Below are 24,913 nucleotides of genomic sequence, written 5' to 3'. Positions count from 1 at the left end.
TTGCTTTACTCAGACTCATAAAGGAGCTTATTGTCACAAGCAATGACCACCGACACAATGACAGAAGAAACAAAGAGAAGAGCCGTGTCTTCAACCACGATGGATGGAAGCAGCACCACACTGGGGTTCCATCACAGAAGAAAAAGTTTAAAGTTGTTTTTCCTCTGGATCTGGGGGTGTCAAACATCAGGAAGAACAAAATCAACAAGTGGAGGAAGCAGCTAAAGCAGCTTTCTACAGACTAACGTTATAAGATGTTCTACACATGAAGGCTATCAATGAAATAGGAACCAATATAAATATAAAAAATGTAGATATTAAAGATCTACACCTCATCCCGACACTTTAGAGGATTAGGACAACTCTGGTTTTGTGCACAATGACAAGAGTTTCAGAATAAAGTCTACGCAGGCCTCCAGGCTGCTGCTGCCAGCTGCTCTAATGTCAGCCTGAGGTCACCAGCAGGGCACATGTGGAGCATTCGCAGTTCACGGAGCTAGAAAGACCCCCGTCTGCCCCCTCCGGGGGGCCGCCAGACTGACTGGAGATGATGTTTTACAGGCAAAGTTGCAATGAGAGCCTTCCCTTGCTCCTTCAGCAGTGGATCTCATAAGCGATCTGAGAGTCCATGAAGAGGCTGGAGTGATTAAGAAACATCCCCTCAGCCTCTGACGTGATCACGGGCTCTGCCTCCCCTCCCTCGCCGGCCATTCTCTTCATGGTCCGGATGTCACCCTCCTGCTGCTGCTCCTTGCTGGGGGCCAGAGTGGGACTCAGGGTGTGGCTGGACGTGTCAGACGGAGCGTGGCAGCCCAGGTTAGTGGTGGAGACGGCGGCGGACAGAGCGTCAGGCAACACGGGCTTAGCCCGGTTGAGGACATACATCTCATGGCCGTGCTCGTCCCGGTACTCCTCCAGCTGGGCAAAGGTGGTGGGGCCATCAGAGTAGTCATTCACATACAGGATGCTGTCTTCCTGCAGATTACAAACAGGGTTCATCACGTCACCTTCCAGGAAAATCAGGAAAATGGAGGCTTTGTGGTAATTTCATGCTTTTTAGCCTAGTTAAGCGCCTTCTAACGTTATTTCTATCAGTTACTTTGGTCGCAGTACATTCCCACACCACAAAAAATTTTAATAACGGAGCTGCTCTTGCTTTGGTGTAATTTAGTTGGATTACAAAGACCAGCTTTTACTCTCTTGCCTCATCTTGGCTAATTGAGCCCTCTCAGATCACTGCTCGGACCGTCACCCAGACATGCAGCTGTTCTTCCCGCTAATCTAATTGAGCCCAGTTAGTATTGCAGCATCTGGAAGTGATGGTGGTGAAGGACCATTCATGAATTGCAGAAAATCCCTGTGTTCTTACACCTGGCATTAACAGGCATGCAGCAGTAGACAGACCTTCACCGCTCCGGTGGTTTCCTTCTCTCGTTGATAATGCCGGTTGTAGATCATTGCAACCAGCAGCAGAGCCGTCAGAGTCAGGAGGGAGATGCCCACAGCTATAGCAGTCTGGGTGGCAGCTCCGAGGGAGCTAAAGGCCATGCTACCAAGAGCATATAGGGGCTCCCGGCTAACATCTGACCCCGAAACAGGGCCACGGCCCCTTCTGCGGGGCCAGGCAGGAGAGAAAGGTGAGGACAACTGAGACCAGGAGGCCCAGATGGAAGAGAAGGAAGAGGAGGAGGATGTGGATGAGTTGATGGCAAGCTCAAAGGTTACTCTGGCCATGCCCCCAGCATTCCAGGCTTCACATTCATAGAAGCCTGCGTGAGCCACGGTCACATTATTCAGGAACAACATTCCGCTGCCAGTGTCAGGGTCAAAGCGCTCCACTTCACTCTTCTGCAGATGGACGCGGCCTTTTTCGTGGTCTTCCGCTCTGCCTGTGAGGTCGTCTCCAGCGTCCAGCTCCTGCACCAGGGCTCTGGGAGACAGCGCTGTTTTCCCCTGGGACGCCTTCCTCCAGGTGACCTGCAAAGACGACCGGCAGGTCACGCTCAGCGCAATGCAAGCCTTTTTTTTTCTTCCTGCTGACCGAGCATCAATAAAAAAACTCGCACAGCAAACACGTGTTAACTGTTGTTATCTGTTTGCCACGTTTCCCTTATTATCATCATCAGCTTTCATGGGAATGATGGGCTCAATAAAAACACAAACAAATGGACAAATCTTCTTCTTGTCATTCATATATGACCTGGACCTGAAGAATACTAGAAGGAGCTGGAAGATGGATTTTCCCACAGCTTTTCATTCAGTCATTGAAATAATTTCAGCATTCGAAAGGCTAAACTCGTTTATCGGTTCATTACGCACAAGCTGATCAGCATCAAGCTGTTGTAGTGGGTTCAAACCTGTGGCCGAGGGTAACCAGAAGCATGGCAGGACACCCGTATGCTCTCCCCCAGACGAACAGCTAGCCTCCTGTGCTCCAGCTGCACCAGCGGTGGGATACACACCAGGCTATTCAGCGGGATCTCCACCAGGCTCAGGTGGGAGAGGCGCGGCGGCTCGATACAAACCAGACGGCGCTCTGCAGAGCTAAGCAGCCGCTGACCCTCCTCATCAATCCAGCCCCTCAGCCAGTGGAGAGCACAGTCACAGCGCCACGGGTTGTCTGCAAGAGAGCAGGACGCAAGGTCAGAACTTCCTGGTAGGCAGGGATCATACACACATCATGAAACCCTGAGGGGCTTCAATTTCCTCCAACTACAGAATGAGGTCTCTCTCAGCTTGTCTTTAACCTTCAGTTGTATTTAGAATCTCCCAAAACTCAATTTCATCCTCTCAAATGTTGCTGCAACTTCCAAATGTGACTGATCCCTTTTGCTAGCTCGGGTTTGCTGATTTGGTCTGAGTCAGCTGTCTGTTCTCGCTTTTTCCAGCCCACGTGTCCCAACTGAGGCTGTAGGACAGAGACCTTTAACATCTGCGTCCACCAGAACCTCTGAGTTGGACGCCCTGGTTCTCAGAGGACAGAGAAGAGTCCCAACTCCAGGCTGAGGATTTCCCACACATCTCCACAAGTGAGAGGAAGAAGGTGAGGTGGACAGACCCACACCGGCAACATGTGTGGGACAGCTGGTTCTTATCCAACCTTCTACATGGGTCCAGACCAGGCATGGGCAAACTACGGCCCGGGGGCCACACGCGGCCCATTAAACGTTTTAATCCGGCCCGCCAAACTTGAAAAATTAAATGAATAAACCTTGTTAATGTTTTTTTCACTGCAATTCTGGTGTTTTCCCACTAGAAGAAAGACAGTCAGGAGGAGAGTGATGGTGATATCCTGAAGGATAACAGAACTTTCAGTGCTTTAAAATAGAAATGTTTATTAATTTTTTTTAAAAAGGCACATTTTATTCATTTTATTTTAAGTGTTTTAAGACTCATTCCAAAGTCAGATATTTTGTTGTAATGCTTCTCTTCATTTTCATTTGAAATTAAAGCACATGTTTTCTCCATATCCCAAGATGTGTATTTTTTCTCCAATGAGGTGAGGTTACCAAAGCACTCCATCCATCCATCTGCTCCTGGTCCGGCCCCTTTGTCAAATGTTAGAACTTATTGTGGCCCACGCATCAAAATGTTTGCCCACCCCTGGTCCAGACTGTGGGAGGTTCTGAGTGAGGAGCCCACACACCGTGACAGGCTCAGAGCAGAGCCACAGCTTCCCTGAAGGCTCCTGCATGTCTCCATGGGGATTACCTTACGTATCTGATTAGATAAGCCGCTAAAACGATCAAATTCAGGGAATTCATTTTTCCAGAATTAAGATCAAACAGGCTTTTAAACCACAGGCGTCGCACGCCAGGAGGTTTAACTTCATTAGGTTGATTGATATTATCCAGAAGGGTGACGCCTTGTTCAGAGTCACGGTCACCTGTGATGCGCAGCACCTGTAGGCTGACCAGAGGTTGCAGCGACGCCGGGCCCATGGTGTGAAGATTATTCTTGCTCAAGTCTAGAAGAGCCAAAGAGGTCAGACCCACCAGAGCCTGGTCTGATAACACCTCAACATTGTTGTGCTGCAGGTGGAGCTCCTGCAGGCGCTGGAAGACACAGAGGGTGGAACCTTCTATGAATTCATCTCAAGTTGGTTCCTGAGCTGAAGCTACCGTTTAACGCGTCACAGCGAAATCACAGCTCCGCCGCGCCCTCAGTTGGTTCACCTGTAAGCCCCGGAAGGTGTAGTCCAGCAGGCGTGTGATGTCATTGCGTGCTAGATAAAGAATGCGGAGATGTTCGAGTCCCTGAAAAATGTCAGCTGTTAAAAGGTGGATGCGGTTTCCATTCAATGCCAGCTCCAGCAACTGACCCTGGTTCTTGAAAGAGCCTGGTTCCACTGCTGAGATGGTGTTGTTCTAGAGAGGGAGGGAGAGAACGTCAGCTGCTATCAGGACCAAATCACTGCTGTGTGTGTGTGTGTGTTTATTACCTGCAGGTATAAGTAGTGCAGGTGTGTCAGCACTGAAAGGTCGAGTTGACGGATTTGACTGATCACATTGTCCTGCAGGAAGACTGACTGTGGAGACAAAGACGGCGTAAATGTCAGAGAGGTTCCGCTCGCTTCCCAACGGCTAACGTCTCAGCAGACTCTTCTCCAACCGTTTCCTGCTGAGCAAGCTGCCTTTGGTGCTGTGAAGCTTCAGATAGAAGCATGAACGGCGCATTTTTGACTGTTCCGAGTCTCATTTTGGTTCCTGTTTAAAAGCCTTTAGCATTTCGACATGATGGAAGGTGGAGGCTCCATCTGTCCTTTGTGTTCCGAGTGAAGCAGGTTAGCTCGTATTCAAAGAAGAGGAAGTCGAAGTCCCGTTTGGATCCTTTGTAAAGCTCCAGGACAAAGCTGATGGTATTTTAATAGAACACAGGCTCCTGTCACATGTTGTGTTGTATGAAAGGAACCGTTATTGATGCCGCTGTGCTCAAAACTGACAGTATTTTTGCAGCTCTGTTTCACACTTGGATGTTGACACATCCATGCCTTCACGAAAACAGACAGCTAAGTAGCATCTGTAGGGTCAGCTTTCACATTCCCCTGAGTGTTCAGGATCAGTTTACCAATAATCTGCCTTCGTTTGTTACACTCGGGGCCTGTAGTCACAAAGAAATCCCTTTTCAAGTGATGAGAATGGTGCTGGTGAAGGCATCATTGACCAAGCTTTATTAATTAACATTTAGCAAAAACCTACTGGGCTAAAACCATAGAAAGGCTGTTATCAAGTATGTAATAAAGGTGCAAAATTTGGTGCGTGAATGTGTTCTTTCCCACCTGCGTGGACGGGGGGATGTTTTTGGGGAGGCCCCTCAGGCCCGTGGAGCCACACTCCACAGTCAGGCTGTAGCAGCGACAGTTCAGGGGACAAGAAGGAGACGCTCGGCTCGGAGAAGAGAGAGACAGCAAAAGAACGGGCAGGAGACAGTCCAGCAGAGCAGCCATCACATCCAGAGGCAGACCTGAGCAGGAAGGAAGAGTCACCAATAGGTCACTTGTGCTGCCTTATTTAGACTGAAACACAGATGAGTTGAGACAAGGCCTGGACGCGAGGGGCTGCTGGTGGCTGAAGGAGGTTCATGTTCACCAGGTTCTTGGAGGACGACGCACTAAAACTGCATCACAACAACTTTGTGTGTTTTTAGTAGTGTACTCAATGTAACCAGGAAGATAGAGCAGGTGATCATCTCGAGGCCCCAGGGTCAAAGCAGGGCGCAAACATCTCATGTGAGGGACATGCTGGTGCAGCAAGGGGGGGGCGCGCGGGAACCGGGTTATGATGCGTGCGTGTTGGTTTCCTCTTACAGGCCAAAAGCACACATTTGGAAACTCAGTGTCCGCTGGAAACACCCGGAACCAGAACCAAGTTACAAGAAATTTGAATTTACATGAATTTTGATTGACGGCTGCGCGGTTGGACCGACAGGTGCGTCGGTGGGTACCGAACCTATGCGCACGGACGCGGTGCGTTGGCGTCATGTTACATATGAAATAATTCGAGTGGCCTATTGCGCATTCAATGCTGATCCGATTCAATTTCTTAACCATTAATGTTACTAACGAACAGGTAACAACCCCATTCCAGGTATTTCTGCACAGAGAACAGATGAATAAGAAGCACCTCACCAGAACAATGGAAGAGACGCCTTCTTATTCTCGGTCCGAAGCCTTCAAACGATTCTCTTTATTGGCGTTGAAGAACACAGCATTTGGTGTGTGCACGGTCCGTAAACGGAGCACCGTGGGCCCGATGCAGTCCGCGGACAGAAGGCCCGATGGAGGCAGCGGAAATGGCGCGACAAGAAGACGATCATCGGGCAGAACGATGGAGCCTCGCCGCCGTCATCCACCTGCGCTGAAGGCTCGGCTCTCGGTCTGCACCCAGAGGTTCAATCCTGCTGCATCCCCGGGAAGCTTGAGCCAACATCTCTGCTCCGGAGGACCACAGTTAAGCTGCCAATGTCACCGGAAACAGCAACAAACACGTCGGAAAATATTTCAAAATAAACCCGCAGAGGCGGAGTGGTCGAGGTGTTGGGTGGTGGGCTGATACAGAAATTACATCAAAATACATGTACAGGAAGGCTATTGAGCCATAGCTGGCAATTAATAAAATTTAAGAAGTAATCATCCTTGGTGACTTTTGGCTGCTGGTAAACATTAAATATTTTCCAGCTCTGCTGGCTAAAGAAAACACAAAGTAAAAAATGTACAAAAATCTCAGTGAAAATGAAGTCTTGAAAATAACACAGCTGCTATCTTTTATCAACATGGCTTTTATTAGATGGCTTAATGGTTCCTGAGCAGTGTTGCCATAGTTACTCACCCCAGAAGGAATGAGAAGGCTCCAATAAGATGAAAACGTGTATGAAGGCAGCCAGGAGACGGTGATGGAGGCTGTCTGGGCTGCAGCTCACTGGAGGTACTGCACCAGGTGATCCACTTCAGCTGAACCACAGCACCAACCCTGAAGGTACTGGCCTGTGGCTGCCAAACTGGACCCCTTCAGCATCCAGGCTGCACCAGCAAATTCTGTCCTCAAAGATTATGAGAAAAGGGGAAACCGAGTCAAGTCCGACCTCCACTCGAAACCAATCTGACTTCCTGTCAATGGGGCCTGAGCTCTGACACAGGCCGTGTAAGGGAGTCTGGTAGCCCACCCACCTGAGCCGCTGCTACGAAGAGCATCAGCAAGGACAGCACAACTTCATGCAGTAGCTTCTTATGATAAGAATGAAATATTGATAATTCATGTTTTTCCTGTTCCTTAGCAATGGACGAGGAAACTGCACAGAAGAACAACCTCAATCAAACCACATTAAAATAAGAAATAAACACTGAATTCAAAGTGAAGGTAAAATGATGAGACTTGAGGAGATCTTTCCTGACTTTGGTCCCTCAGCCAGGATCGCCTACATCAGCTGAGCTGCTGTTGGTGCTGGTCCTGGTGTTGGTGTTGGTGTTGGTGCTGGTGTTGGTGTGGTGCTGGTGCTGGTGCCACTGGTGCTGGTGTTGGTGCTGGTGATGGTGCCACTGGTCCTGGTGTTGGTGTTGGTACTGGTGTTGGTGCTGGTGCTGGTGCCACTGGTGCTGGTGTTGGTGCTGGTACTTGTGATGGTGCCACTGGTGCTGGTGTTGGTGTTGGTGCTGGTGTTGGTGTTGGTGTTGGTGCTGGTGCCACTGGTGCTGGTGTTGGTGCTGGTACTTGTGATGGTGCCACTGGTGCTGGTGTTGGTGTTGGTGCTGGTACTGGTACTGGTACTGGTGATGGTGCCACTGGTGCTGGTGTTGGTGCTGGTGCTGGTACTGGTGATGGTGCCACTGGTGTTGGTGTTGGTGATGGTACTGGTACTGGTACTGGTACTGGTACTGGTGATGGTGCCACTGGTGCTGGTGTTGGTGCCACTGGTGCTGGTGTTGGTGTTGGTGATGGTACTGGTACTGGTGATGGTGCCACTGGTGCTGGTGTTGGTGCCACTGGTACTGATGCCACTGGTGCTGGGGTTAGTGTTGGTGCTGGTACTGGTGATGGTGCCACTGGTGTTGGTGTTGGTGATGGTACTGGTACTGGTACTGGTGATGGTGCCACTGGTGCTGGTGTTGGTGCCACTGGTGCTGGTGTTGGTGTTGGTGATGGTACTGGTACTGGTGATGGTGCCACTGGTACTGGTGCTGGTGCCACTGGTACTGGTGCCACTGGTGCTGGGGTTAGTGTTGGTGCTGGTACTGGTGATAGTGCCACTGGTGTTGGTGTTGGTGATGGTACTGGTACTGGTGATGGTGCCACTGGTGCTGGTGTTGGTGCCACTGGTGCTGGTGTTGGTGTTGGTGATGGTACTGGTACTGGTGATGGTGCCACTGGTACTGGTGATGGTGCCACTGGTGTTGGTACTGGTGATGGTGCAACTGGTGTTGGTTCCACTGGTGCTGGTACTGGTGCTGGTGTTGGTGCCACTGGTGCTGGTACTGGTGCTGGTGCTGGTACTGGTGCTGGTGTTGGTGCCACTGGTGCTGGTACTGGTGTTGGTGCCACTGGTGTTGGTGCCACTGGTGCTGGTACTGGTGCTAGTACTGGTGCTGGTGTTGGTGCCACTGGTGCTGGTACTGGTACTGGTGATGGTGCAACTGGTGCTGGTACTGGTGCTGGTGTTGGTGCCACTGGTGCTGGTACTGGTGATGGTGCCACTGGTGTTGGTGCCACTGGTGCTGGTACTGGTGCTGGTGTTGGTGCCACTGGTGCTGGTACTGGTGATGGTGCCACTGGTGTTGGTGCCACTGGTGCTGGTACTGGTGCTGGTGGTGCCACTGGTACTGGTGCTGGTGTTGGTGCCACTGGTGCTGGTACTGGTGCTGGTGCTGGTGCCACTGGTACTGGTGCTGGTGTTGGTGCCACTGGTGCTGGTCACAACCTTCCACCTCAACAGTCCACCCGGGACCCAGAAGGTTTACCTTGGGTGGCCCCTTGGAGGCCCTAAAGCCTGAGGGGGGGGGGGGGTGCAAACCCCTCCACTATGATATTGTAATACGGTGGTCTGAGGAGTGCGATCTGTTAAATGATCTCTTTCTGCATCTTCATTATCTCTTGTGGGGCCATGGGGGGGGGGGGGGGGGGTTCAGTTTTTGTTGTTTTGTTGTTTGTTCCTGTCTGTTTGCTTTGTTGGCTTTTTCTTAGGACAGAAGGAACAAATCAGAGATATGAGGCAACTCATCAAAAGTAAATATTTCCAAATAAATAGTCAAGTTTAAAGTCTTTGTTTGTTGTTTGCTTGCTGACCTAAGCTCTCCTTGAAACGTTGAAACCAGCGTTGTGCAATGTCCCACGTCTATAAAGGCGGTGAGGCGGCGCGGCGTCTCATCTTCTCATCCGTCCACCATGAGATTGCTGCTGAGTGTGGCGCTGCTCTCTTCAGTACTGCAGCTATGCAGCGCTGCTCCAGTACGGGAAAATTTGAACTGTGCTGAAGTCAACAATGCTACGGCTGGACATCTGGCAATACACCATATCAACGACAACCATGACCATGGCTACAAGTTCAAGATCGATGAAGTTACTGAAGTTGACCTGAAAATGGTAGGTTGGCTGTAGATGGAGCACTTCTATCTGCTGCTTATTCTCTCAGGATGACTCAAATATGCTCTTTATTCTCCATTTGTTAGCCAGTAAATATCTTTGAGTCTGGGGTGTCACCATATCACCACCAATCACCAATCAATCAATCAATCAACCAATCAATCAATCAATCAATCAATCAATCAATCAATCAATCAATCAATTACCCCCAACAAGCAACAGTGGCAAGGAAAAACTCCCCGTTAACAGGAAGAAACCTTGAGCAGGGCCAGACTCATGTAGGGGGACCCTCCTGCTGATGGCCAGCTGGGTAGAGAGAGAGGAGAAGGGGGAGGACAGGTAGAGGATAGGATAGGTAGGAGAGGAGAGGAGAGGAGAGGAGAGGAGAGGAGGAGAGGAGAGGAGAGGAGAGGGAGGAGAGGAGAGGAGAGGAGAGGACCCAGTGGGGTGACAGAGGTGACATCAGATCATCCAGTCAGCACATGTCCAACCGATGTGTGTGTCGGAATAATCCAGCTGCTGCTTCGTGTCCAGGTCGACCACGGCTGTGACATCGAGCTGCAGCTGCTCTTAAAGGAGACGGCGTGCCACACCATCAGCCCCAGAGACTTTGAAGAGTGTCCTGAACGCAGCCTGGGTGAGCGGGTAAGTCCCCACCACCACCCTCTGATGCTGCTGACCTGCTGCTCAGGTGGGACGGTGAAGACAAATGTCTCTTCTGTGCAGGCAGTGGTGGCCAACTGCTCTGTCCTGATAACTGTGAAGGACAACGATGCCAAAGTCATCCAAGTACGACTGTGAGACACGACAAGGTCAGCTTGTCTGCTTCCTGACGCCTGTGTACATATTACAGAGCCATATTTCGCCATAAAAGCGTTTGTGTGATTAGTTTGGGACGTTCCTAGCAAAAGATACTCAGCTCGCATGTGTTGGCTCTGGGATGTAGAGTTCCGCAACTTAAAATTCTCCCGGACATTTCGTGAGGGTCAACTCACGTGTTCTGTGCTCCAGTCCAGGTCCTGTGTTGACAGGCACTTTTGTCAACGCACCAAAGGTCAGAGCCTTACAGCAACTCTTTCAGGGCAGGAATATCTGGAAAAGGTCAAAGGTCAATAGAACTGTTTACAAAGTGACCAGTCACGTAGAGGTTCATCTTTGATTTGACCAAAAGAGTCATGTGTGATGTTGTCAGGAGATCTGTGATCCTGTCCAGAGTCCCCAACCAGGATTATTGTGTTCCTGTATTTATTTCCATTTCTATTACACTTGTTTCATAAATGTAGAAAATGGAGACGCATTTATGCCTTTAACCGTCTCCTCTGATAAAAATGTGTAATTTGGATACCTTGAACTGCAGTTGTCCTCACACTGCTGGTGTACACGTGTGTGTTTAGAACTGACTAATTTGGAGATGGTGAGGATCTGCCCCGACTGCCCCATGTTGGTCCCCCTCAATGATCCAGAAGGACTGAAATCCATCCGTGAAGCTGTGACAGAATTTAACAAGAATACCAGCAATGAGCACGTCTTTGTCCTGCAAGAAGTGGGACGGATTAAAGCTGCGGTATACACACACACACACACACACACACACACGCACACACACACACACAATTTCCACCTTTTAATGACAGCACTTGTGCTGAGGAGGATGGACTGTGAAAACGTGTTTTTCCAACAAAATATTCCATTGACAGGAGTCCAGACCGCTCCCCCCTCCCTTTCATGAGTTAGAGCCCGCAGGCCTCGGCTGTACTCTGGTTGGTCAGAGGATCGAGGTCACCGTCATGTCAGGAGAGCTTTGAGAAAACTCCAACTCATTTTTAACGCCTCCAACAGCGACGGGGTGTATTTCTTAATTTTACAAAATCAATAAAAACGGCTACGAGTAAGGTGGATCCCTGGTCCTACGATGAGGTCCAGATGTTTTTGAGCTGGCTGGCTGGTGGAGCAGAGAGCCCAGCAGCTGCGGCTGTGCTATGCCTCATCATCTTGTTGGAGGGTGAACTTTGGTCCTGGTCTCTTCTGGATCAGGTTCTTCTGAAGACATTTCTGAATGAAGATTCTTTTTCAGTCTGACACAGGATCTGCCTCTGAGCTCTTCTGGTTTTCAGTCTGATATTATTATCGTTCCAGTCGATGTGCTGTAGAAACATCTAAGATCAAAAGCTTAAGAGCTGGAAGAGCCTGATAGGTGAAGGTGCACCGTCACAACAAGGGGTCTCAACTCTCCTGTCAATGAAATAGTTTAGTTTTTTGAATAAAAACCCTGAATTTTTGTTCCTTTTTGAGTATTAACAGTAAATTGTTGATGGAATATTTGACTTTTCTGATTTTATGACACAGCCAGAAGACAAAATGTGAAAAGAGTGAAAGGATTTAAATGTTTTCTGACTGTGAGAATGGGTCATGTTAGATTAAACGTGTGTGTGTGTGTGTGTGCGTGTGTGTGTGTGTGTGTATCAGTATATCATGTCAGCAGGAATGAACTATTACGCAGAGTTTACTCTGGTGGAGACCGTTTGCCCTAGAGAGTCCCGGATCATGCACGAAGCCTGTAAACCCATGTGTCCTGACAGAGCTGTGAGTACGCCTCCATGTCCAAACCTCCGCAACCGGATTTCCATGCATGTTTGTTGTTTTTGTTTGGTTTTCCTGCTGAATCTTCGTAATATTAATAATAATATATAAGCTCCAACAAAAATGTGAGCTTCTGTCTGACAGAGGAGATAAAGTCATTCATATGGATGACTTTAATATTTGTATAGGTGCTGAAAATGACTTTATATCATGTCTGAAGACAGTTGTTTGTTCCGGCCGGTGGATTATAAACAGGCTACAACTGCCTACTCACAGAGTCCTGGTGGAGTCGCACCTTCTGTTCATAGCGAAGACTTCCTCAGCTTCATCGCTGTTAACAGTAATAATGCCGCCCTACCAGCTGACATGTTGTGTGGCCAACAAGCTGACGACCTCTAAAGTGATCCTGACGTATTAGCAAATTATAGGCCGATATCCAACCTTCCTTTTATCTCTAAAGTTCTTGAGAAGGTGGTGGTGACTCAGTTACTGGAGCACCTGCAGAGAACAGCCTGTTTGAGATGTTTCAGTCAGGCTTTAGAGCTCATCACAGCACAGAAACAGCACTTATTAAAATTACTAATGATCTTATAGCTTCAGATCATGGACTGGTCTCTATGCTGGTTCTGCTGGACCTCAGTGCTGCTTTTGATACATTTGATCACAGCATCCTGTTACAGAGACTGGTTCAGATCATATTCATAAAATACAGTAGATACCAGTTTGTTTGTGTTAGAGTTGGAGTTCCACAAGGTTCTGTACTGGGACCGGTCAGGATTTATCCATGAAATCAGGGCAGACAAAGCAGTCCTGAAGGCTTCATTCATCCAGGTCCCGCGAGCTCTTCGAGGTCTTGTGAAGTTACCTGGACTTTTGGAAGAGCTTTTGTAAGTTTAGGATTAAACATTTTCTCCATGCTGGTGTCTCTACAGGAACATGCTTTCTGCCGTTCATCTTATTCCAAAATGAACGGACTTTATTCAGTTGAGTGTGAATTCTACCCCGCAAAGGTGAGTCCACCTTCAGCCCTTTTGTTCATCTGCTTCATGCAGAATGTTACGCAGATTATATATCGGATGTATTCAGAGTTCATTTAGCAGATATTCTTTATCCTGACAGAACACAGACGTCCTGGGTCCTGGTGAGCAGGAGCCCATTTGTTCGCCATTTCCGCCAAACTGTGTTCCTGTCCCCCCTCCCCACCCTCCCCGTGGTCATGGTCGCAATCACGGTCCCCCTGCCCCCCCTGCCCACGGTCATGGTCCCCCTGCCCCCCCTGCCCACGGTCACGGTCCCCCTGCCCCCCCTGCCCACGGTCACGGTCCTCCACAGAGACCCCCTCCAACCCAGGAAAAGCACCTTCCCCGACCTCCCTTCCCTCACTTCCCTTGCTTCCCTCCGATGACTCGTGCCGACCCAGCCATCCACCCCATCTGCCCCTGGCCTCAACGTCGTGTCCTCCCAATGCCGGGACCTGGCTGTATGCCACTCGGGCCGAAGAACAACTAGAAGGCTTCCATTTCAAATGTTTGATAACCCGTACAAAAAAAAGACCCTATGAGAAAATGTCATTAAAAATGAAATTCTAAAGAATGAATGGTTGAAGTGCTGATGTTCTCTGAAGTGAACTGAACTGAAGCTTTTTAATTGAATGAATGTAGGAGCATTAGAGCTCTCACAGAGTAGGGCCAAGACTCAGAACATTGGCAGAGCTGTAAAATACAAAGTAACAACCATGGTAAAACAGCACCAACACTGAAGAGCTGCTAATAAATAATCAACTTTATTACCAGAAACAATCCACAATAGAAAATGGGAACGATGGTGGAGGCTGAAAGTGGTGAAGGGGACTGGATTCCCCACCATGCAGGGCCTCACAACCACCAAACAAAAGCATATTCACACAATTACAGTAAAGATCTGACGTTTCCTCTGGCAGCAGCATCTCAGGCCGACGTCATGCAGAGAAATAAGCAGAAGTTACGGCTGACTTTGTCTGGGGAGGAAACTCTGAAATCAAAACAACAAATAAAGAAATCTGTCAATCAAAGCTGAACTCAAGACTGTTCATCTGATTTATGCTTCTTAATTAATATAAATATATTAAAAGAGACTAAGAACTCCTGAGTGGTGCCAACTGGTTGGTCCCAGACAGAAGGATGTATTAAAGTCCTCATAAATGTGCCTTCTATCTTAGCTGATGTGGGAAGGTGAAATCTGAAATAACAAAACATGGGATTACCTCTGTGAAGCTGATTCGATGGCAGCCCGTAGAGGGGAACGCTGTCGTCTCTCCTGCTGAAGTATTTAGAATCCAGACCGGCACATTCTCCTCTGAGGACAGAAACACACAAGAGCTGAGACAGAAAAACCTCTTCTTTCACTTCTTCTTCGCCCTTATATCCAACAGTATGATTGTATTTTAGGTAGACTTCAGCCAGCACTGGCTAAAGCACATGGATGTCCAGTTGGATAAGGGCTGGTAGGGTCACGCAGGTGAGTCACACTGCAGGCAGCTAATCGGGTTAAGTGTGTGACTCTACAAGCTAACGCTAACTAGCAAGATGCTAAGTTAGCTAGTAATGCGTACATTGGTCTCTGTTGTCTCCAAGATGAGGCTTTTTCCTATCACAAACCAGTTGCTCAGTTGGACTCTAAGAATCACTTGATGTATTTGGGTTCAGGGCTACATAAATGGGTTGCTAAAGAAGGAAGCAGGCAAAGGGGAGCTGAAGGACGGGTGGACGTGACCCCAACAGTCACCAAACATGTAGACAACCTGTTCTTAACAACTGTTGAATGTTCAGTTAAGACACCCTCCACCAGCATAAAATACTTTTTGTATTAAATTTCAGTACAATATATGTACAGTACAACTCTCTTCAATGTTTTGAGTGTTCCTTTTGGCAGATGTAGGAATATTGGTAGGAACCAATAAGTGGAACTAATGTGCCGATGTTGGTAACTACTAGGGACACATTTAGGGTAATGCCCATTCCCCTTTTGGCGGTATGTTTTACGTGCTTGCGGAGTACTCGTGTGTGTGATTAAAACAATAGAAAGGATACACTCGTCTTGTCTCTCTTAGAGATATACAGTATACAAGGCATAGAGTATTGCTACAGCACACTCATTACCAATGACACTAAACTGGACTGTACCAGTTACAGGTTAGTTCAGTATTTGAGAAGGTCCAGTCCTCATCCTACTGTTACTTTACATACTTTATTAAGTTGCTTGTCTCGAAAGAGGCAGAAACGCTGCCAATCAAGCACATCAGTGTAGGCGCTTTGGCATCTCCCACTGGTCAGTCTCAGTATTAGACCGAACACCAACTAATGTGAAGTCTGGTAACTCCAGTGGGACCTCTACTTACGAATTTAATTCGTTCCAGAAGTTGTTTCATAACCTGAAAATTACGTAAGTAGAGACGCGTTTTCCATGTAAATGCCCTAATCCGTTCCAAGCCCCCAAAAATTCGGACATAACTTTTTTTATAAATCATAAAAATGCAGCAAAACATGTAACAAATACATGTTACAATTAGATTCCCGCACAATAAATGTAGGAATTCAGTGCAAGGCTTCTCCAGGAACAAAATTAACTTTATTACAGGCTAATCTTACATTGGCCGTCATTACTAGCAACGAACGTTAACACTTGTGGTAACACCACCATCTAATGGACAAACATACGAACACCCACAATAAATAAAAGTGAAACGACGGCGACGCTGGGATACACACAAACCTGTACATATTGACGTCCCTCCTAGCCAATGGGATGACAGGAAAATGCTAGGCGATAGCCAATGGCAGAGCAGCTACAAGCAAGTTTGTGTTCGCTAAACTCTGCGAGCTGCAGCGGTAGAGTATTTTTGACCTTCGTATCCTGAAATTTCTTTCGTAACAAGAGGAAATGTTTTCCCGTTGAGACGCTTCGTAACCTGAAAATTTCGCATGTAGAGACGTTCGTAAGTAGAGGTCCCACTGTATGTGAAAAATGAGCGCAAAATATTGAAACAAAGGAAAAGGAATGACTCGTTGGGGGGACGAGAGTGAGAAGTATTTTGGGCACGTGGAAAGAAAAAAGCCACTCCTGCCTTTTGCCTGGTTGCACCGTTGGCTGCTCAGCAGTTGAGACATCAGGAAGCGCCACAGGAGCACCAGCTTTGATTGGCTGCGGATAAAACTGCGCCTGGAAGTGAAAAAGTCCAAGTTTCAAAAGGATAGTATCGCTTTAAAGGCACCGTTATTGGGTCGTGCAACAGCAGGCAAAGATGTTTTACCCTCAGTCCTGTTAATAAGGGAGGATTGTCCAAAGGCTTTGGCGCTGTTATGGACAGCTGCTTCTCATTCAGCTGTTTGTTCAGCCAGTTTATAACTGTGGGAGGAAAAAGAATCTCACAATTCCCCAAAACTCCAGTCACACCAACACATGAGAAAGACTGATTCTTCTGTGAATCAGTTGAATTTATCTTTAAGTAACACCAAGAATCCTGGAGGTCAAGAAATAGAGGAGGTCTTACCATTCTCGTTGGTTTTCAACACCTCCTTACTTTCATTTAACTTCTGTAATGTCGTCTCCAACTGTTCTTTCAGCTTTAAAACCTGCAGAACAACATTAGAACAGAAGCTAATTCAGAGAAAGAACCTTTACCAGCTTTAACAGGAGAAGCTCTGAAAGATTCTTGGACCCCCCACTTTGAGAGCAAGGCACTCTACAGGGAAGGTTCTAATTCAGGCATGTCCAAAGTCCGGCCCGGGGGCCAATCACGGCCCGCGGTAAGATTTCATACGGCCGCAACTTCAGTCTTACAATGTATTATTTATGGCCCGCTGGCACTAACAGAATAAATAAATCACTAAAATGTAATTCCTCCTTTCTTGTAGATCTTGTAATAGACAAGAGCAAAATTTACTTGTTTTAAACTTGAATGATAACAGACAACTTTGCATTACATTGATCAAACTCATGGAAATTTAAGGTATTCCATACAGTTCAGTGTTCAGTGTTATCTGACTCCCCAGATATGAATTAAAGGCAGAATTGTGTTTGTAGAGTTGTTCACGTCTGCCTGAGTGGCTTATATTTGGTTACACTGCCATTTGAAAAATAAAGAGAATTGTGACAATGAAAATTGTTTTATAATAGTGTACATTTGCATGTAACTTTTCTGGTTAAAAAAACATCAGAAGGATCTACTGGCCCCCGGGCATCTTCACGTTATCAAATCAGGCCCTCTTTGCAAAGAGTTTGGACACCCCTGTTCTAATTGAAGGGACCGGAGGCACCGTGGTCACGCCAGAGACACAAAGGTCATTGGTTCTATCCTTGGACCCTGCATACTCTGCAAGCTCCCTTGAGCCAGATGATCAGAGCTCAGAGCTCTCAGTGGCGTCTAGGAACAGGCCTGGTTCAACGTACCTGCTCGTCCTTGGTGAGAAGCTGCTTCTGAGTGCTCTCCAGCTCCTTTTCAAGCACCTGCAGTTTGTCTGATGTGTCCTTAAGGACCCTCTCCTGAGACACGGTCACAGTGTTTTTAACTTTGATTTTTCCAACTAGAGCACGAACTTCTGCCTGCAGCTTCTTTATGATGCCGTTACCCTGCACAGTTGGGACACAAGACGCAGCTTCAGTTTCAGACCACTCACCGGTGAAGGAGGCTCATTTGCAGCCAACAGATTATATAGATTTGATACAGCCCACCTGGTGAACTGGTAAACCAACCTTAATCAGCTCCTCAGACAGTGATTTCACTGTCGCTTCAAGCTTTTTAATCTGAACTTCTTTACTTTCAACATTTTCCTCAACAGATTCCTACAGAAAGATTGAGAAGTGATGAGCGTGGCGATCTGTTGATGCTGTTGCTCTAATCAGGGCTGTGACCTTCTGTTGCTGCGCAGCCTCCAGGACCTCCTTGGTGCGGCGCATGAGCTGCTCTTTATCTTTGACCTCCTGCTCCAGAACCGCCACCTTCATTTGCAGCTGGTTGACCAAGCGCTCCTTCTCATGCACCTCTGTGTCCAGGGTACCGTTCTCCCTCCTCAGAGAGAGAAGCTGCTGCTTCACACGCTGGCACTCCTGAACACACATTAACCATTTCATTGTTTCCAAGGCAACAGACTGGTTTCTATGCTGGTTCTGCTGGATCTCAGTGCTGCTTTTGATACAGTTGATCACAGCATCCTGTTACAGAGACTGGAACATGTGATTGGGATTAAAGGGACAGCACTAGACTGGTTTAGATCGTATCTATCAGATCGATACCAGTTTGCTCATGTCGTTCCCTCTTCATACAGTAGGGTTAGCTCTCAGAATGCTGGTCTACTTGTGGTCCCCAGAGTTTCTAGGAGTAGAATGGGGGGCCGAGCATTTAGCTACCAGGCCCCCCTGCTGTGGAAACAGCTCCCTGTCCAGGTACGGGAGGCTGACTCCATCTCTACTTTTAAGATCAGGCTTAAAACCTACCTCTTTGAAAAAGCTTATTGTTACTAATTCAGTAGTTCCAGTTACTATCATAGACAGACAAATTATCATACTTAGGGGGTCGTCTAATCATTAGGTTAACATCTTAGTTATGCTGCTATAGGCCGAGTCTGCCGGGGTCCAGAAACATGATCACCTGACAGGCCTCTGTCACTCCACTGGGTCATGGTTTCCTCTCCTCTCCTCACCAAGTAGACTAGTGATGTTATTTCTTGTGTAGTTTTTCTGCCCCCCCCCCCCTCCCCGTATTCATCTACAGGTATCGCCACCTTCAGAGCTGCATGCCGATCTACGGACCTCCAACCCCGCTGACCCACTCAACTCAACTCTACTGGCAGCTTATTTCATATATATATATATATATATATAGTGTTATATAGTGTATATTTCTGTATGTATTTCTATGCTCTACTTATTCTCTCCTCTCCTCTCCTCCCTATTCTATCCTCTACCCGTCCTCCCCCCTCTCCTCTCTCTCTATCCAGCTGGCCATCAGCAGGAGGGTCCCCCTACATGAGCCTGGTCCTGCTCAAGGTTTCTTCCTGTTAACGGGGAGTTTTTCCTTGCCACTGTTGCTTGTTGGGGGTCAGGCCCTGGGATTCTGGAAAGCTCCTAGAAACAATTTTGATTGTAACAGATGCTATATAAATAAAGATTGATTGATTGATTACACAGATCGCAGAGTCAAATAACTAATATAAGTTCTCGTTCCTAAAGAGGAACCCTAGAACTGCTGGGTACATGCACAAGGAACCCTGAGCTGCTGCTGCTCAGACCCAGTTGGTGCTCCACCCAGGCCTGTTGTGAGCTCACCTCCTCCGCTCCCACCAGCTTAATCTTCAGGTCTCTGATGACAGACTCGTTCTTGTACTTCCTCTCCGTCAGCTCTCTGCAGGACGACTCCGCCTCGGTCAGCCTGCTCTGCAGCTGCTGGCTGCTCTTCCTGTGAGCGTTCTCCAGCTCGTGGCGCAGCTGCTCGTTCTGCTGCTGGAGTCTGCTCTGTAACTGGAGGAAGCCAGCACGGACAGCGTGATGCACACAAAGTTGTGACACGGGAACGTGTGAACATTTTCACGACGGCCCGACTTACCTCTGAGGCCTTTTCTCTTTCCGACTGGAGCTCCTGAGAATGGCGGCTGGACAGATGGCTGCTCTGGCTCGTCCACTCGGAGCGCAGTTTCTCCAGTTCTTTGGTCTTCTCAGTTAACGTCTGCGAGAGAATTTGTTAGGATGAACGAGTGTCCCTCAGGGCTCTGTACTTGGATCACACTCACCAACCCTCTCAAGATGTGCACCCTTCTCCATGACTAACATTTGCACATTTCTGTCATTTTCAAGAACAGAAAAACAATTCGGTGCTGTGCTTTCTGCTGTGGAGACGTGCAGCTCAACCCTAACAAAGCTGAGGCGTTTCCACGGGAACAGAAACCCTCATTGTACCATATTTGATCCATATATGGTACCGAGCAGGTCTGTCCTCCACATTTTTTCCATGTGTGGAAGACTGAGAATCAATCAGTCCATGCATTTGTTTATCTAAAGCAGAACTCCTTTAATTCTTTATTGATTTAATTCCAAACTATTCAGTGCCGGACGTCCTCTCCTCTTTTAAAATTATGCTTGAAACTAGTGAATAATAAGGCTACAGCCATCCATTATTAGAGTTATATTAACGCCTGCAGTGCAGGATTATCAGATTAGCATCAGATTAGCAAGGCTGCATTAGGCTGGAGAGAACAACAGGACCCACCCAACTGCTTCCTCTTTCTCCATGGTTCTAGATGTGTGAACCTCTCCCCAGCTTTAGCTACACACGCTGAACAGCATATCTGCAATAGCACATCTGTAAACTGTGGCTGCACAGTTTATCCCTCCGTCTCTCCTCCTCCACCACCTGCAGGAGGGCGTCTGCAGTCATCACAGACGTAACAGGAAGGTTTCAGAAACGTTCTCTAACATTTGCAGAAGGCTTCCCAACGGTCCTTCCGCCAGCGTGGCCATCTTCCTCATTGCAGGCTCTGGTGCTTCTAGATGCTAACCATGATTTTAATGCAAAGGAATACACGTGGAAGACGTGTGGGAAACATGGAAAGTGTCGTTGTCAACAGGCCAGTTGGTGGGTTCTGTGACACAAGACTCACCTGTTGAGCATAAGACAACTGCCTGGACAGGTTGTCTTCAGTCTTCTGGAGGTTCTGCTCCAGCAACTGCTTTTCAGCCTGAAACAACGGGATGTAAACTTGCTCAGTCTATTGGGACACTCAAAACGATTTAAATTGTAACACAAAATTGTGCTTTTAATGAATAAACGGAGATGTGGGAACCTTCAGAGATGAGAGACACAGCGCAAGATATTCTTTAATCTCTTTGTCGGAGCCTTGAACCAACCGTAGAGACAAGTGGTTCAGGTGTTTGAATGCGTTTGTCTCCACCACACTGAGGGCAACGGGGCCATCCAGCACTGACGACTGACATGAGATGTGCAGAAGGAACCTGTGGGAACACAACACGGAAGCCTGAGCACCTAGTTGCAGCTGCGCAAACTAAAACAGGCTCTCGGCTTCTAAAGTTCTCTGCTTTAAAGCCTGATATTTGGAGGTATGGTGGTGACACACAGACGCTCACAAATACGTGCCCGGCCTTCGTAGTTTCCTCTTCTTCATTAAAGCCAAGTGCCATTCTGGTTTCAGACCACCTATCGTTGGCAGCAACAGCCATCTGATATTGTGTTTATTGCTGCTTCGCTGTTTTAATGTGGTTTCATCACCAGGTCTGTTCACCCTCCACTCAGCTGATAGTCTTGCTGCATTTAGAGCAACAAGAATAATCAAATAGAATGAGATAATGTCTCGTCTTGATATTTATTATGTGTGTAGTGAACCCAGGACGGGTGGCATACAACGTCTGGGACGTTGCAGGAGCTCTCGTATCTGTGGGCGACGACGTGGTCCCCAGTTGCTCCAGAATTAGGGCGCCATGTAGCGCAGACACAGGTGTGTTTATAATACAACAGCACACCTCTATTGCCCCCAGGTGATCTCTGCAAGGGTGAGACCAACAGGTCGATAGTGGTAGAACAACTAAAAACCTGATGTAGGAGGAGATGGAACTCAAGCCCTGGAAATCTGCCAATCCATGTAACCTGTACGTTTAAATGCTGCCCTAACTCACAACCGTCCAACAAATGAGGAAGTACAGATTTACTGTCACTCATTGCTGAACAATCCTGATACACACCAGGACGCGCTGGCCAGTCATCAGGATTTTCAAGTCTTACCTTGGGTTTTCTGACTCTTGTTCCGAATAGCAGAGATTAAGCAGGTCAATGAACTTCTGAGGAAAGGATGCAAAATCCACCAGGAGACCCTGTTGGACTTTTAAACTAGGACGAAAGAAAGTCAGTGACAGTGTGGCAGCAATGCTCATCCTGTAGGTTTATCTAGACATACCTCTGAAAATCCTCCTCTGATATAGAGAGTTTGAAGAGAAAAAAGGGGTCTTTATCATCTGTCAGTTTTACTCGAAGATCCTGAGAGAAACAAAGACGACGGGTGTCTCAGATCCACAATGGAGTGAGCAAACCTTTAAATACAACCTTTAAATTAAGAAAATGGGAGTGAATGGGTTTAGTCCACTCCTGCTGAAAAAAGTGGCTCTTTTTCTTAAATCTATTGGCGACTGTGTAAATGTGGACGCTGCTGCTAGTAGAGACAAACAAGCAACCAAAAAGTGTCAAAATTACTCACTCTTTTGTGAACTGGACTTGTTACATGGAGGTCAATGGAGATACGGATGCTTGTTTTTCTGTAAAATATAGGTATTATCAACTAAGAATACGATCTACAGTGATAAATGCTCTCAGACAGCAGGGACACAGCGGGCTGGACACCGAAGGTTAGACTTTTTTGACCTGTTCACTGAGATGATATATCAGCAAGTATGATGTGACTGTCTGTAACGACTCTTACCTTTCCTCGCTGTCTCTGCACCTCACGCTTATTTGTAATACTTTGCTGAAAAGCTCCTCCATGTTTTCAGTAGATAAGAGGTGTTTGATGCAGCAAAGCGAATCGCTTGCCGTAATAATATTTTATTAGTAACTTTGGATTTGGCGCTTTGTCACCCGCCAACCGAATGACACTAGAAACGGAAACAGGAAGCATCTTGTCAAGTTCGGAAACGCGGCGCTCTTTACTGCCCCCTGCTGGCCCGGAGGGGAATCAGCATGCGACCACAAGTTGGTGGCCGGAGCTGGTAACTACAGGAGCTGATCCTGACCACAAAGACCAGTGAAAAGTTATGACTGATTACAACTGATTCATCATGTTTGGTAGGTCTGACAGTTTTTCCAACACAGTCAGAAAAGGGAGAAGGTATATTAAAAATCTATATATTAAAATCCATAATCCACTCGAATGACCAAGCTGATGAACAGGACAAGTTAAAAAAAAAAAGATTATTATTCATCATTATTACAGAGACCCTCAGGTGACATTGGATTTAAAAAACAATAAAGTATGGCCATGAGATAATGCACTCATTTCCATGCAGAGACTGCTGGTTGTTAACATGGACAAGTTTGAATTGATACCATTGTATTTTTATTTAGGAATGATAATGACATACTTTGGTCACTTTGCAGTTAGATATGGAGTTATTCTTAAAAAGGTGCACTAAATCCAGGTTCTCAAAATAATCACAAGGAATACGATGATGTCCAGAAAGTCATAGGTTTCATCAACCAGCAGCTGGAAGGCCTAAACCATAGGCAGTACTATGGTACTATGGACATAAGTATATTTGACATGTTGATACTTACAATAAGTTAAAGCTATATGGAATCTGCATCATTGTTTGGCTGGATTAGATTGAAAGTTGCATAGGAAAACAGCATCCTCACGGCAGGTTATAATTAAGCTACCTTTATTCCTGAATTAGAAACGGTATAACTTTAAAACCGACAGCTCCACATCCCTCTAGTGAAGGTGAATCATCTTGTCACGTAACTAAGTCGTGGCCATTTTTTCAAATCCAGTTTCAGCAGAGGGGGTCTATACATTATAAATAAGTGTTTCAAAATTAATAAAAAGGTCATTTAAAATATTTTAAACCAACAGTATACAGCAGTTGGTACCCAGCAGCGCCCCCTGTTGGTGACTAGCAGCGCCCCCTGTTGGTGACTAGCAGTGCCCCCTGTTGGTGACTAGCAGCGCCTCCTGTCGGTGCCCAGCAGCGCCTCCTTTTGGTGACTAGCAGCGCCCCCTGTTGGTGACTAGCAGTGCCCTTCTGTTGTTGCCCAGCAGCGCCCCCCCTGTGGCCAGTATCACAGCTTGTAAAGGCTTCTGTAGCAGCCAAGAGTCTTTCAGGTCTTGTTGGAGGGATTTTGCTCCATTCTTCCTCACCAGTCTTCAGTTCTGTCAGGTTCCTGGGCCGTCTCCTCTCAGGTCTGTCCTCAGATGTCCAATGAGGTTTAGATCAGGAGACTGGACTTGATTCCTAAATGCTTCAGGCTGGTCTGGATCTTCTTTAGCAAACTTCTGATGTTGGGTGTGGTGGTGAGGATGCAGGGGAGGTTTTCTTCTAGTGACTCTTCCATGAAGCTCCTATTTGTGAAGGTCTGTCTTCTTACAGTCTTCTCCTGCGGTGGATGTCCACCATTTTCATCTTCAAGGATCTTGAGGGCTGCTGAGAGGAACCCAGGGCTGCTGATTGTTGGGTATTAATCAACCTTTGAAATTAGCATCTGATGAACTTTGACCCATGACCCTAACAGGCTGATGAAGGTCTGATGCTTTTAATATCTGAAGGCTCAGATCTCCTGGGGTTCTCCTTCTTTACCTTTTCCACTCTCAAATTGTAAAAAATGAAAATAATCGAATGCTATGGCTTTAAATATGGAAGAGAGTGTTTCATGCTTATCTTTCTGGAGATCCCTTCATCCTCCACTAGCTCCAGCATTTGTGCCCCACAGCTCTAAAGCAGCTTCACCTGCACCATAAAGGAGAGCATATGCAGAACTGTACATTAATACTGGCCCAAATGATGGGGTACATAAAGGAGGACGGTGCACATTTCCACCTCCTTTCATGTGCAAAGCCTTTGGAGGAGGAGGAGGGGGATAAAAAGGAAATGGTCCGCATCTTGAATATGGATGCTCTTTAATGCGACTCATGCAGACTGTTGTTATGAAGCAGCCTTTTTCTTAAATATAGGATGATCAGCAGGTTGTTGTCCACCTGTGTCATCGTTGCCACAACAACTGAAATATACGT

The 24,913-nt window shown here is 47.2% G+C and overlaps 3 protein-coding genes across 4 annotated transcripts; 1 reads left to right on the top strand and 2 right to left on the bottom strand.

The window, feature by feature from the left end:
* Nucleotides 1-7,373, bottom strand: LOC130528637 (leucine-rich repeat-containing protein 24-like). 2 transcript variants are annotated; one of them, XM_057038237.1, is made up of 9 exons: nucleotides 6,828-7,373; nucleotides 6,128-6,454; nucleotides 5,279-5,463; nucleotides 4,442-4,528; nucleotides 4,176-4,367; nucleotides 3,887-4,055; nucleotides 2,358-2,620; nucleotides 1,405-1,977; nucleotides 1-975 (listed from the first exon to the last, which is right to left on the bottom strand). In XM_057038237.1, the coding sequence occupies exons 3-9, from the start codon at nucleotides 5,444-5,446 to the stop codon at nucleotides 595-597; spliced, it is 1,833 nt and encodes a 610-aa protein (XP_056894217.1). In that variant the 5' UTR covers nucleotides 5,447-5,463; nucleotides 6,128-6,454; nucleotides 6,828-7,373; the 3' UTR covers nucleotides 1-594. The 2 variants fall into 2 exon arrangements, with proteins under 2 accessions (XP_056894217.1, XP_056894216.1); XM_057038236.1 differs by lacking the exon at nucleotides 6,828-7,373 and having other exon boundaries at nucleotides 6,128-6,738.
* Nucleotides 7,374-9,313: 1,940 nt separating this feature from the next.
* On the top strand, nucleotides 9,314-13,762 carry ahsg1 (alpha-2-HS-glycoprotein 1). The gene is given in 8 exon segments (XM_057039462.1): nucleotides 9,314-9,572; nucleotides 10,107-10,217; nucleotides 10,299-10,355; nucleotides 10,357-10,384; nucleotides 10,967-11,136; nucleotides 12,039-12,155; nucleotides 13,085-13,162; nucleotides 13,272-13,762. Coding segments are annotated over 8 exon segments (1,149 nt in total). The 5' UTR covers nucleotides 9,314-9,374; the 3' UTR covers nucleotides 13,662-13,762.
* Nucleotides 13,763-13,916: 154 nt separating this feature from the next.
* sass6 (SAS-6 centriolar assembly protein) lies at nucleotides 13,917-24,653 on the bottom strand. Its single transcript, XM_057039460.1, has 16 exons — nucleotides 22,610-24,653; nucleotides 22,388-22,445; nucleotides 22,091-22,170; nucleotides 21,919-22,023; nucleotides 20,966-21,134; nucleotides 20,783-20,860; nucleotides 19,732-19,851; nucleotides 19,455-19,646; nucleotides 18,042-18,236; nucleotides 17,883-17,972; nucleotides 17,580-17,759; nucleotides 16,681-16,762; nucleotides 16,441-16,535; nucleotides 16,255-16,349; nucleotides 14,395-14,486; nucleotides 13,917-14,162 (listed from the first exon to the last, which is right to left on the bottom strand). Exons 1-16 carry the CDS (start codon nucleotides 22,669-22,671, stop codon nucleotides 14,110-14,112), a joined length of 1,746 nt encoding a protein of 581 aa, XP_056895440.1. The 5' UTR covers nucleotides 22,672-24,653; the 3' UTR covers nucleotides 13,917-14,109.
* Nucleotides 24,654-24,913: the final 260 nt, after the last annotated feature.

Source organism: Takifugu flavidus, chromosome 7 (genome assembly GCF_003711565.1).
Source record: "Takifugu flavidus isolate HTHZ2018 chromosome 7, ASM371156v2, whole genome shotgun sequence".
NCBI classification, from domain to species: domain Eukaryota; kingdom Metazoa; phylum Chordata; class Actinopteri; order Tetraodontiformes; family Tetraodontidae; genus Takifugu; species Takifugu flavidus.
Note: the sequence above shows the minus strand (reverse complement) of the source record. Positions and strands in the feature narration are given on the sequence as shown.